Source organism: Pseudochaenichthys georgianus, unplaced genomic scaffold (genome assembly GCF_902827115.2).
Source record: "Pseudochaenichthys georgianus unplaced genomic scaffold, fPseGeo1.2 scaffold_223_arrow_ctg1, whole genome shotgun sequence".
NCBI lineage: Eukaryota > Metazoa > Chordata > Actinopteri > Perciformes > Channichthyidae > Pseudochaenichthys > Pseudochaenichthys georgianus.
In genome coordinates this window covers 196,505-210,776 of record NW_027262869.1, presented here as the reverse complement: position 1 = coordinate 210,776, position 14,272 = coordinate 196,505, and the positions used below count along the sequence as shown (strand labels likewise).

Sequence of the window (14,272 nt, the reverse complement as noted above, 5' to 3'; positions counted from 1 at the left end):
TGTGAAGGTTGCTTGTTGCTTCTGTGCTCTTTCATTCCAGTAGAACTCCTCAGAAACCAGTAGAAACCAGTATTTGACCAATTAACAAAACAATTGACAAAACTTTGAACTATGAAATATATTAAACTTTGGTGAGCTTCAGCGGGGTAATGCCATATAGGAGCTCCCTCACAAACACCCAGGGGTTCAATTGGGCTGGGGCTGTCCGGGGCTAGGCCCGGCACAGAGGACGATGCTCTGACGTCATCACCCTCACACATTTGTCATATGTTTACAAAAAACGATATATATGTTCTTTACTTATACTTTTCTCGTTCTTAATATAGACTATATTTAGGGTCGACGCATACAGTAAAACGCAAACGCAAAAAAGCTGTAGTACATATGCCAGGCCTGTAAGTGGCGCTGCTGCCGCCACAAAATACACCAAAAGCAGCAGCGAAGAAGACCCCGGAGCATGGTTGCCCTTCTGTTTATTCTCCACGGTGGACGGCGTGTTCTCCTGCTGTATATCTCTCAGGTATACCCCCCCCCACCGAGCGGAGCAACGAAACTTAAAATAAGAAGCAGCATTTTATGGCACGCTATGCATGGGGCCACCTTTACCTCTTTCACACCAACGCAACTCCGGTTCAAGCTCCGTGCTAGAGCTTTTCAGGTTCAGAACCAGTTCTTCGGTTTAGCTCTGGCTCTTTTCACACCGCCCAGAGTCCGACTGGTAATGCGTCGTTGCCTCATCGTTTGCGTCATGGCGTAACCGTTTGCGTGCCTGCTTCATAAAGCCAAACCGCGCGGATGAAATCAGTTGCATTCATTTCTTATGGCTCTATCTGCAGCTTTTCCAGAGTCATTTCTGTGGTTTAGTTATATTCTTATAAAAAAGTGTACTCGTGTCAATAAAGGTTTTTTTGAAACACAACTGCTTCCGAGGTCGGTGTTATTTCTTAAGGTGGACTGAACCATGTGTGGAGTGACGTTGTTTCTTTCATTTAAATGAACTGTAACCTTCACCCAGGTATGTAACAGCTGTTCTCAAATGAACACGTGAAGTAAAGTTTAATATTTATAGTTTTATAGATTTATGAGTTATGAGGTGATCAACGTGAATGCTCAGGTTCCACCTTAACACACAGACACGTTGCTTCACCATGAGCAGAAACCTTTATATATACAGTTTATGGCAGAAACACTGAAACTCTTGTTAAGTTTCTCCATCGTTGTGTACAAACTGGATAAAACGCCAGCTTCTTGTTGTTGTTCAGGAGTTGATCTGTCTCTGCCCCCACCTCGACGTAAGCGTGACGTATGCGGTGCTTTTGCTCTGGCCGGACAATTTTTTGGTGCTTGAAACGAACCGGATTCCGGAGCTAAGAGGCTGCTCCGCTGCGGTGTGAAGAGGAAAACCTGGTGCGTTTTAATGCCAAACTATTCCACAATGTAGGATTTTCCAGAGAGGGTTATTTGTGAATAAACGGGAGCATGTTGTTTCTCACACGACCACACTTTAAAACGTGGCTATGGGTCGTAATCTAAGGTGCTTAAACAATCGACCTCTTTGGTCGTGTTTTGTAGGAGGGCAGGCTGGTCTGTTTCTAAGGCCATTTTATTTGTGGTAGTCTGATCATTTCATCAAGAGAATAGAATCAAACTGAAAACATCGTAAATATGTTCCAGATACATGAAGCAGATAATGAACAGTGAAACTCGCTCATGGACTTTTTTTTTCACAAGTATTTTTATTGGGCCATCAATCTTAAAACATACAAACTGTTGACATAAGATCACCCGATTTTACTTTTTTTTTTACAACAAACATGGCATAGTAACCATCCCCCCACCCCCCTACAAAACAAAACCGAAAAGCGTCACAATACAATATAAAAGAGGAGCAAAAATAAGTAAATACAAAAGAAATACATAAAAAATACAAGAGGATATCACAAAAGCACAGAAATACAAAGAAACACTGTGTTGCACCATGCACATTGGGCTGCATGACCATTCACACGCCACAGGAGACAATCACTTATCATTGCATTATAACTGTCCAGTCTCAATAGTAGCTACGACGTACATTAATGAGTAATAGAATCGTCTAATCCCCTAAAGAAGGAATCGAATTAACAAAAGAGAGAATAGGATCCCAGGTTTTACTAAATGTATCAGAGCATCCCCTTATACTATACTTAATCTTCTCTAAGTATAAGAAAGACATTAAGTCCTTCAACCACGACTGAGAAGGTGGAGGTTTCTGGTCCTTCCACAGCAGTAAAATACGTCTGCGGGCTACAAGTGAAGCAAAAGCAATAACATTTCTCTCCTTGTTAGTGAAACTAGAGAATTCCTCAGGGACACCAAAAATAGAAATTGAAGGGCTAGGAACCACCGGCTTATTGAAGGCCTTTGAGAGTGTATCATAAAAAGAGGACCAGAATGAACCCAGCTTTGGACAGGAGAAAAACATGTGTTTGTGGTTGGCCGGAGAGAGAGAGCATCTATCACACATCTCACTTGTGTCAAACAGTTTGCTGAGTCTAACTTGGTCAGGTGTGATCTGTGTAGGACCTTAAACTGTATCAGTGTCAGTCTGGCGCAAGATGAAGTAGAGTTGACTCTGTCTAGGGCCCCCTGCCACCATTCATCTGAAAAGGTAGCCCCAAGCTCCTTCTCCCAGATGTTCCTAGTCGCTAAAGGAGATGATAGTGCTGATAATATAACTTCCCACGGCTGAAATTACTCCACGTACAGGGTCAATAGAATTGTATCAATGAGAGAATTAGGGTGGTTGATGAGGAAAATTGGGGAAGTTACAACGAGCAAGTCTCGGATTTCAAATATCTAATAACAGAGTTTGGAAGGTAAAATTTTAGTCTTGAGAATATCGAAGGAGACAAATGTTATCAACAAAAAGTTGTTTGAAATAAACCAACCCTTTCTCCTTCCACAAAGAGAAAACTGGGTCAAGAGATGAAGGAAGAAAAATATGATTATTACAAATGGGCATTAGCAGGGAAAGGGAAACAATTTTAAAGTGGCGTCTAAATTGCCTCCAAATCTTTACAGTAGATGTACAATTGGTTGGATACCACATTTAGCAGGATATGATTTTAGGGGGGCACAAATTAACGACGATAAAGAGATAGAGCCACAAGTCCGCGCTTCCATCTGGCACCAGTCTGTAATGGGGGAGTTGTGCCAAGTGTGAATCTTTTGAATATTGGCCGCCCAATAGTCTGCCAGAAGGTTAGGTCGAGCAAGGCCACCATCTTCTTTAGCCCTTTGTAGGACAGAATATTTTACCCTTGGGGTCTTTCCTGCCAAAATAAAAGATGAAATAGTCTTGTCTAAGTCCTTAAAAAAAGATTTGGGGAGGAATAATGGTAAACATTGAAAAAGGAATGAGAATCTGGGAAGCACATTCATTTTGGATTGAATTGATTCTACCTACAATCGACCAGAGGGAGAGAGTTCCAGCGTTTGTAAAACGTCAAGAATCCCGTTAATACTGGCCGTAGGGTTCGAGACATAGAGCAGCAAATCATCTGCGTACAGCGATACCCTGTGTTCAACCCCATTCCTATAGATACCTGTAAAAGCTGGTGAGTTTCTGAGAACGATGGAAAGTGGCTCGATTGCAATTGCAAACAGTAAAGGCGACAGGGGACAAGCCTTGGCGGCAACCGCGTTTGTAAGGGGAAACATTTGGATTGAGTGGAGTTTGGTAGTCACACTAGCTGTAGGAGCACTATATCAATAATTGAATCCATGAATATATCTTTGACCAAAACCAAACTTGTCAAGAGCTGAAAATAAATAACCCCACTCCACTCAGGTCAAAAGCCTTCTCCGCATCCATAGAGATTACCATTTCAGCCTCGTGTGCTAGACTTAGACATTATAATATTAAGGAGGCGACGAATATTTGAGGACAACTGTCTACCCCTTATGAAGCCAGTTTGATTACCCGAAATAATGTTTGGTAGACAGGGGTCCAGACGGGCTAGCCAGGGTCTTAGCCAATAGCTTTATGTCAGAGTTGAGCAAACTAACAGGTCTCCAGCTGCTACATTCTGCTTGATCTTTGTTTTTTTGGGAATGAGTGAAATTGATGCTTGAGTTACAGATGGAGGAAGGGACCCACGCTCTACGGAGTCGTTGAACATGTCCAATAACAAGGGAGCCAGTTGATCAGAGAATTTCTTTAAAAAGTCAGCTGGGAAGCCGTCCGGGCCCGGTGCCTTGCCATTCTGTATTAATCTGAGACTGTCTGTAACCTCCTTAGACTGAGTGGAGCATCTAGATTCCTTTTACTCGTTTCGTTGATCGTAGGGAAGTCCAAATTATCCAAAAATTGTTTCCATTAAGATGTTGTCAGGTGGAGCCTCTGATTGGTAAAGATTAGAATAGTACGAAGCGAAAACATTATTTATCTCCTTTGGGGTCTGTAAACTATTGTATGGGGGGATTTGCGAATTTGTGTAATAAGACGTGAGGCAGATTGACGCATTAGTTGTAACGCTAGCAGTCGGCTGGCCTTGTCCCCATATTCATAATAGGTACTCTTTGTGCGCCTTAAAACAAACTCTGCTTTGTTTGTGGAAATAAGATCAAATTCCAGTTTGGGAGCTTGAGTCTCTCGTCTGAAGAGCAGGACTAGGAGAAGAGGGGTTCTGTCTGTCAATTTGTCGAATTTGCTTCCATCAGCTCAAGTTGTCTCTGTATTGCTGCTTATGTTCCCTGGCACTGTAAGAGATAATCCCACCGCGAATTACCGCTTTACAGGTTCCCACAGGAGGGAAGGAGAAGTCGAGTCAGATTTGTTATTTAGGATAAAGAGCCTAATTTTCTCAGAAATAAAATTCGCAGAATTATTAGAAGATAATAACCCAGTATTCAATCTCAATTTGGCGCTGTCCCTTTTAAGAACAATTCCAAGTCTAATAAAAGGGGGGCAATGGTCTGATATACTATGTGCTGAATATTCACATAATTCATTCACATCACGGAATGAAGGAGTATTTTTTTGTCTAAAAAAAATAATCAATGCGGGCAGGATTAAAACTCAAGTTAAGATCTCCCCCCAAAATAAGGTGGTTTGAATCCGGATGGGATTAATGAGAATAAGGATGTCATAAAATTAGGACAACTCCAATTAGGGGCATAGACCTCAAACCATAATAACAGGAATTTTGGAGCAATACACCCACGACTATAATGTAACGCCCATTTTACTCAAGAAATACACTTTTCAAAAGAGAACTGCAGTCGTTTGTGTAGTAAAATTGCTGTACCTCTTGGAACGGCTATTGAAGCTGGAGTGGAACACTTGTCCGACCCAGGGTTTCCGCAGTCTGGTGTGGTCACAGACACGCAGGTGGGTCTCCTGCAGAAAAGCAAGGTCCGTCGTCATATCCTTAAGATGTGAAAATACTCTGGCTCTTTTAGTAGGCCCGCCAAGTCCTCTGACATTCCAGCTTGTAAACCTGATTGATCCTTGCATAGCTCTCTGTCTTATATCAGCCATAGAGCATGAGCCACAATATCAGCCTTTGGAATAATATGATGAAATTATGAATTAGCCAGTAGGCTGCAACACAGAGCAAGGTAACAACTTCAAATGTGTTATAAAGATGGGCACCAAAGAAAAAAGTTCCTCCCGTATTGAGAAAAAAGAGAAAGAAAAAAACACACAAAAAACACAACCCAACGAGATCAGATGTCTGAATCTCTAACAAATCCCTACAACCTTGTCCTAAACTCATCCTGTAACGTAGATGAGCACGCAGGAAATGTTCTGCACGCCTCCGGTTAACTACGGTGTAGTTGGCTTCCCTTAAAGATGTATAATTATCACATATACAACCCCATCTGATTTGCAGTCATTCCCCAGTCCACACCACCATAAACGAGACAGCAGTGACCTCTATTGGCCTAGCAGGGAGCTGCAAGCAATGTCTAATTTAACGTTCATGTCCGTGTAGCTTCAGCTCGGTTATAGAAATAAAAATAACTTAAGTGAAAAACAAGATTCAGAGGGGGTATGTGGACAGAGTCCTGATCATTCACTTACTGCTATGAACCTGGTAGAAACGCTTTGCCTCTTCCGCGGAGTCAAAAATGCGAGTCTGTCCGTTAATAGTAACACGCAGGCGGGCTGGGTAGAGTAAGCCGAAGCGTATTCCCTCCTTGTAGAGCTGCGACTTCACTTTGTTAAAGGCGGCCCGCTTCTTGGCGAGTGTGGCGCTGAAATCTTCAAAGATCCTGATGGGATGACCTTGGTACGAGACATCCCGGGATTTCCTAGCCCACAGCAGCACACGTTCCTTCTGGGCATATTTATGGAAGCGGACAATGAGGGGCCGGGAACCTTGCGGCGGTTTCGGAGCCAGACTGCGATGTGCACGGTCTAGCTCCAAGGTATCCAGCTGAGGGTCTCCGACCATCTTCTTGAACAGTGTAGTCATGAAGAGACGAGCATCATCCCCCTCCATTCCTTCTGGAATGCCAATCACACGGAGATTCTGTCGTTTGGAACGTGAAACCAGGTCTTCCACCGCCAGCTGCAATCTGTCATTCACCTGATTAGTGGTCTCCAACTTGGATTTCAATACGGCCACCTCTCGCTCCAGAGTAGTGATTCCATCTGAATGAGCGCTGAGAGCCGTTTCCATTCCGGTGATGGTGGCAGTATGTGTAGCCACGGTGTCTGTGATCTTTTGAAGAGAGGCTTGGATTGGGGCCAGGGCGGTGTTCATGGAAGCGGTAAGTTCACCTGTTAAGTCTTTACGCAGTTTCTCAAGCTCTCCGACTAGCATATCGAGTGTTAGCGGCTGCACGCTAGCTTCCGAAGCACTGGTAGCCATCTTGTTAGCCTCTTTATCTTGCGAGCTGAAGAGTTTAGTTTGTTGCGGACTTTTGCCACGACTGCCTTGAGTTTTACTCATTTCAACAACGCAAAAGTTACTGAGGCACTCCTAATGACTAATCAAGTAAGAAAAGTAGCAGACGTCTGGGTGTATATGTGTAAAAGCGAAAAAGGATTAGGGAGCAAACGCCAATGTGACCGATCACTCCAACGCCATAACCGGAAAAGCGCTCATGGACTTTAAGGTGAATACTTTAAGAAAAGGTTGGGATGCGATCTGTAATGGAAAAAAGGATTACCCAACACAAGGCCAATAGATGGGAATTGTTTATTGTAAACTGTGAAAAAAACTAAATATGCTTAATTGCGGCTCCTACACTCTGAAACCCACTATGGTTTTTCTCCTGAGTGAACACGAAGATGTGATTTGAGATTACCTGATGTAGTGAACGTTTTCCCACACTCTTCACACCAGTACGGTTTTTCTCCAGTGTGAATACGGTGATGTATTTTGAGAGCACTTGATCTAGTGAAAGTTTTCCCACACTCTTCACACCAGTAAGGTTTTTCTCCAGTGTGAATATGGTGATGTGATTCTAGAGCACCTGATTGAGTGAAGGTTTTCCCACACTCTTCACAGCTGTAAGGTTTTCTCCAGTATGAATACGTTGATGTGTTTTGAGATCACCTGATTGAGTGAAAGTTTTCCCACACTCTTCACACCAGTAAGTTTTTCTCCAGTGTGAATACGGTGATGTATTTTGAGAGCACTTGATCTAGTGAAAGTTTTCCCACACTCTTCACACCAGTAAGGTTTTTCTCCAGTGTGAATACGGTGATGTGATTCTAGAGCACCTGATTGAGTGAAAGTTTTCCCACACTCTTCACACCAGTACGGTTTTTCTCCAGTGTGAATAAGTGTTTTGAGATTACCTGGTGTAGTGAAAGTTGTCCCACACTCTTCACAGCTGTAAGGTTTTTCTCCAGTGTGAATACGGTGATGTGTTTTGAGATTACTTGATGTAGTGAATGTTTTCCCACACTCTTCACAGCTGTAAGGTTTTTCTCCAGTATGAATACGGTGATGTGTTTTGAGATTACTTGATGTAGTGAAAGTTGTCCCACACTCTTCACAGCTGTACGGTTTTTCTCCTGTGTGAATACGCAGGTGGCTCTTTAAATTTCCAGATGCAGTAAAGGATTTGTCACATTGCTGACAGCTGTGACGTCTCTCTCTTCCTTTCGGTTTCTAGAACAGACGGACAGAGAAAAGAGAGAAGTCAATCTAAAAAGCATAAATACACAAGTTAACACAATAAAAAGTCACTTAATATAAACCTTGAGTTAACAAAATACTACTTATCAATTGTTTGTCTTTATTATATTTGATACAGTAATATAGCAATATTCTAACCAAAGTATATACCATTGGTGGGGGACTCGAGTCACATGACTTGACTCGAGTCACATGACTTGCCTATTTTTTTACTTGAGACTTGCTTGACTAACATTGATAAAAGACTCGACTTGACTTTGACTTGGTATTCATGACCTGAGACTTAGGCTTGAGACAGATGACTCGAAAGGACTTTACTTTTTAAAATAGAATATTTGCATTTGTATTGTACGAAGCCCCTATAAATACATTATTTGAGATACATTTCAAACTCGCACTTCATTTTAGGGACATTTCGGCCAGGGGTGTAGAGTTATTTGTTCAAGCACCGGATCGGCAAAACAGGAGAGTCTGTGAACCAGTCTGCCTTGACCTATGTATTCAGGCTATACACACACACACACACACTACAATGTGATCGGCCTCCTACGAATACACCAAGCCATCTGTGCTCTTCATTATTGGAGATAATCCGCTTAGAAACTCCAGGAAAAAGAGACGGAAAAAGAGATGAGGAAGGAGGGGAGGCGAGGAAGGAGGGGAGGCGTTCAGAATACGGCGGAGATTCAGCCGGCCACCACTTCCATCCATCATTCTCACAAACCTGCGCTCATTGAGCAACAACGTGGACACACTAAGGACACACACAAGGTACTGTCATGAATTTCTCGAGGCCTCTTGATTATGTTTTCACGGAGAGTTGGCTCCAATCTACGATGCCTGAATCTCTCTCTGAAGTACCCGGACTCGCCCTTGTTCGAGCAGACAGGGATGCGAACTCGTGGAAAACCAGAGGAGGCGGTATTTGTATACAAATGATCTGTGGTGCCGATCATACTCAGTAAAATGTAAAACCTGCAATCCCAACGTAGAAATTCTCGGCATGAAGTCAAGACCCTTTTATCTGCCTCGAGAATTCGGGTGTATTTTACAGTTTGTTGTTTACGTGCCTCCCAGCGGCAGAGGACACTGTTCACGAGCTGCAACTCAGCCACCCCGATGCCACGGCAATAGTGCTCGGGACATGAAGCAATGTCGCCTGGAAGACTGTTTACCTGGGTTCCAGCAGTGCGTTAGGGATCACAGCAGAAAAGACAATATCCTGGACAAATGCTTTGTTAATGATAAAGGAGCCTATGTGTCTAAATACAGACACCATACTGACCTCTGATCATAATGTTGGGAATATGATACCAGTGTGATAAGGACCAAACTCAAGGGAACCAGAAAAGAAAGTAATAAATCATATGTGACTAAGGACATGAACAAAGACTACGGAGCACTTGAACAGACAAAGAGAACTGAAAGTCAAATTGAGGGGAATCAAAACACAGAGGCTTTTGGGAAATGCTTTTAAAGCCAAAGACCCCAAAAAAGTGTGGGACACCATGAGAACCCGTGACAGGAATGACCTCTTCAGCTAAACCTATTGTGACGGACAAGACATACTTGATCCATACCAATGTGCCTATAAGCAAGGGGGGTGGTACTGCTGCTGCTCTGGTTCACATCATCACTAACATTTAGATAAACGCCACACCTATGCAAGAGCCCTCTCCCTAGACTTCTCAGCAGCAACACAATACAAGCAGACATCTTGGTGTCAAGAATGGCCAAAATGGAAGTAAATCCATACCTGATTTACTGGTATGCCGCTTTCCTCACCAGTAGAGAGCAACTTGACCAAACCCTGTCATCTGCCATCACGACCAATGTAGCCCCCCAGGGCTGCGGGAGTTCAGCTGTGCTCTTAGCTTCCTTTTGATGACTTTACTGAACTGCTGTCTATAGTGTGTTTTGACTTTGACCATCTAGTCATTGTTGGTGATTTTAACATCCATGTTGACAACCCCCAGGACAGAGGGGCTAAAGAGGGGCTGTTTTGTCCAACTATAGGCCCATCAGTATCTTACCCATAGTATCCAAGGTATTTGAGAAATTGATTGCCAAACAAATCAATCTCAACAACAGCTCCTTTCCACTGCATCCAATGCAATTTGGATTCAGGGCTAATCACTCAACAGAAACAGCAACATGCTTCTTCGTGGAGAAAGATAAGGCATCAATGGACAGGGGTGGGGTTGCGGGGGCCGTGTTCCTTGACTTACGGAAAGCTTTTGACACTGTTATTCACAACATCTTATTGCAAAAAATACTGAACTTACATGTTTCTATAGAATTCACCAACCTCTTTAATTTGTATCTTTCATCCCGCTCCCAATGTGTTCAATTGAGAACCATAAGTCTAGTGTTTGTCAACTGGAGTACCGCAGGGCTCTGTATGGGGCCCAATCCTGTATAAATGATCTGCCTTCTGTGTGTGGAGAATGTGATGTATTAATGTATGCTGATGACAGTTGTTTCAAGTACAAGTACTGAGGAGTACATATTGACACAAACCTCAATTTCAAAACCCATATCAAAAAGGTCTGCAATAAAGTAAAGTGCAATCTGTCAAATTACAGATACATTAGAAACTTCCCATCATCTGCAGCAGCTAAGCTATACCTTCACTCCATGGTCCTCTCCCACATCTGCTACTGTCTGATCAGCTGGTCTGATGCTCACTCTGCAGCTCTAAGGCCACTGGAATCACTGTATAAACCAGCACTGGCTAGAGCTTGTACTGGCATATGATTTGATTGGCTGACGCTTCTACCGAAAGCTTCAGAAGCTTCAAAAGTTGAACATTGCTCAACTTTGCAGCCTGAAACGCCAGGAAAGCTCCGCTCTGCTTCCCACAATGCAGTTCGGCGAAAAGTGACGTCACCCCATTCAAAGTGAATGGGCAGACGCGTTGGAAACCGTTTTTGAAGCTGACGAAGCTGTAGTGTGGACGGGCCGTCAGCCAGAACTGCACCCCTGTCAGACGAGACATATACCAAGTGATGACACGTTAGGCTCGCTCGTGTTGTGTTCAAGGACCCTGACCTTGGCTAGGAAAACAGGCACTCGCTTCTTTAATTTTTTTGCGGTCTAGATTTCTCTAATTTTTTGCTTGTGTTTATAAATTACCTCGAGGGACGTACCAAATTGTCTCGCGGGCCGTATACGGCCCGGGGGCCGGAGGTTCCCCACCCCTGGCTTACTGCATGGCTATTGAGACCACACGAAGGTTCGCAACAGGCTCACAAATGTGAGAGTGGAAAAACTGGTTGGCATTCGGCAAACCTAAGGCTCTTTGAGCCGGAGACAGAGCCATCCTCAACAAGGCTGGACAGTGACACTGCAGAGGAAGAGTGTGATGTTGATGAGGCCCAGGAAGAGCCCGTTGACTGAAAGGGTTTAGCCAAAATGCAGAGGGTCGCTTGAAGGAAGATTTGCATGTTTAATGCGACTTTGTGGAGGGAGAAGGGCTCTTTTCATTTAACATTTTGAATGGGACTTTGTGGGGATCTTTGGATTGGGGTCCATTTTTGTTCATTTTTTAATGAGTGGGGTTGGGGGGATGAGTAACATTTAACTCAAAATTCCTGTTTTCGGTCTTCAATGAAACAAATAATTGTTCGATCAAATAATTAAAACTTGTTCCATTCTACTTTTTAAAAAAAATGTAAAAAAATAATCTGTTGAAATGTCATGTTTTTCTGTTTAATTTTGCATCGAATATTTCCAAAATTCCCCAGCTTAACTTCCCATGGAAATGTCCACCCCTTTGCAACCCTAGCAGTAACTATAGCAGCGTTTCACAAAGTGTGGGGCGCAGAGATGTGATAGGTGGGTCGCGAACGGACGGGAGAGTTTTGGACCCCAGGCCGGAATCGAACCTGCGTCCTCGCAGGCGGGTAGTGGATTATTACAGCCGGAGACTCGCAACGGTGGTGGACTTTCACAGCACCGCTGCACCGGAGCCGCCAGAGCCTCGCAACGGCGGGTGTTTGCGGCGGCGGATGCGGTACAGCGGCGCTGTGAAAGGCCACGGCCCACCTATGCCAGAGCCAGCGGCCCAACGGGAAAAGTCCCGAATCTTCCGATGGCCAATCCGAGCCTGCTCACACACACACACACACAACTGAAACCAAAGTCATTTACAGACATATGTATAAATCTCTCATACACACATGTGAAACGCTCTCACACACACACAGACACAACCGCGTTGCAGTCGGGAGGAAAATAAATGTGGAGCGGCACCTCACCACTTCATAAGGAGTTTAACCGTGACACTTTTCGAAATCCCGTTTGTGTCCCCCCCGCTTTACAAATAGGCCTATGTTTATTATTATCTTTTAACGCAAGCCATCATCGCCACGGAGAAGCACACAGCCTCTGTGAGCGAGCGAGACAGAGGGAGAGAGAGAAAACACACCTTTATCTATTTAATATAGCCTAGTTGTACAAAATAAAGTAAGAAATCAATCCAATGTGTATTATAGGACAGTAAACAGTTTAAAAGGAGAGTGATTAGTAAAATATGTATAAATAAAAAGAAAGAATGCTAACTAGGTAACATAAGATAAGAATGAACAAGTTTAAATTATTTGTTATTGGTTGTGATCATATTCTAAAGATGTTTGGATTATTGAACAGTATACAGCATAGAGTGTTGAGAGATGTATCCACAAATTCTTGTTGTGCTCAAAGTGCACCAGATGATGCTTTTAACTTCAACATTTAAAAACATCATACATTTTCTTTTCACTGCAAACGGGTCCCACAGACCCAAACAGCACACAAAGGTTAAAGGGAAGCATATAATAATGTTAAAATGTGCTAAATATATACACTGCAAAAAAACTGAAAAAGAGGAGTAAAAGTAGCCCCGACTTATTTTATGTTTTGAAAGTAGCCCTCACCCTAAAAAAGGTTGGTGACCCCTGTTATAGGACGATACAGTTGACCATTTTAAGCTTGGCCTACCATTTTATTGGAGCGGCAGGTGGGTCTTGAAAAGGCCCACCTGTTCAAAGTGGGCAATGCCAGAAAAAGTTTGAGAACCACTGAACTATAGTAACGCAGAAAAAGAACACTCAAAAAACCCCACAATATTAATCTGAACGAGAGAGACGAGTTATTGTTATTACAACGTGACTTCACTATTATTGAACGACTCCTTTTGTTGGGTCATTTTATTGGGTTAAGTGCATTGTCAGAATAAGTGAGAAATGGATGTAACTTCTGTTGGACAGCCATCATACATGCTGAAGAAATATTGACTGAATGTATGCAATATGTATGGCATTCATAATTTATATCTAATTACATTAACTGTGAATGTCCTTCATTTTATTTCAAATCACAAAATATTTTATTAAAGATATTTGAGACGTTTATGACTCGCGCATGCACGATGCAAATCGGGCAGCCGTCTAGACGTCAAATGTCCCATTAGAGTTGCCGTATGGAGTTGTCAAATATGGCGGACCTTCTCGCACATGCGCACTGCAGATAGGGCAGGGCTGCAGATCGGGTAGTGACAATGTGAACCACAAAACCAACATCAGCCGTTAGCTGTTAGCCCTCAGAGCTCACAGCTCCTCATATCTGTTCAGAAACTAGACAGAAGTTAAACAAGTACAAACCACAGACTGTCCGTGTCATGGCGAATACAGTTGCTGGTTTATTTATGTCTGTATAGGGCGTTCCGAGCTGAATAAGGGCGTCAAATGAAGGCAAGACGCCCGCCTGGCGGAAACGCTGGAGTTAGGAATATCTTGTGATGAAGTGCACACTGACCTGAGCTCCAGGGGCCTCCTTCTTCTCCTCCATGCTGCTCATCAGCTGTCCTGATGAAGACCACAGAGCTGCTTCATTATTAATATAATACAAATATTTAGATATAATTCATCATAAACTGTCAGCAGTGAAGAGGAGGAATTCAAAGAGTTTATTCAATGATATGTTCTATTTCTGGATGCTTCTATGTAGTGTTTTATCACACCACGTGCAGTGCCTTGTCTCATCTCTGCTGCTGTGACGTAAACATGGTCCAAATGGATCCATTTGGTCCATGTGATGCTAAGCAGAGGAGAACATGGTAGAAAGGTCAGATAGTTATTAACGTTACATGC

At 43.1% G+C, this 14,272-nt stretch overlaps 1 protein-coding gene across 1 annotated transcript in view; it reads right to left on the bottom strand.

The window, feature by feature from the left end:
* Positions 1 to 14,272, bottom strand: part of LOC117441960 (uncharacterized) — a 605,495-nt gene that overhangs the window by 423,390 nt on the left and 167,833 nt on the right. Inside the window, 4 exon segments of the mRNA XM_071202313.1 lie at positions 1,705 to 1,707; positions 7,257 to 7,518; positions 7,521 to 7,595; positions 7,598 to 8,085. Of these exon segments, the coding sequence (XP_071058414.1) occupies positions 1,705 to 1,707; positions 7,257 to 7,518; positions 7,521 to 7,595; positions 7,598 to 8,085 (828 nt within the window).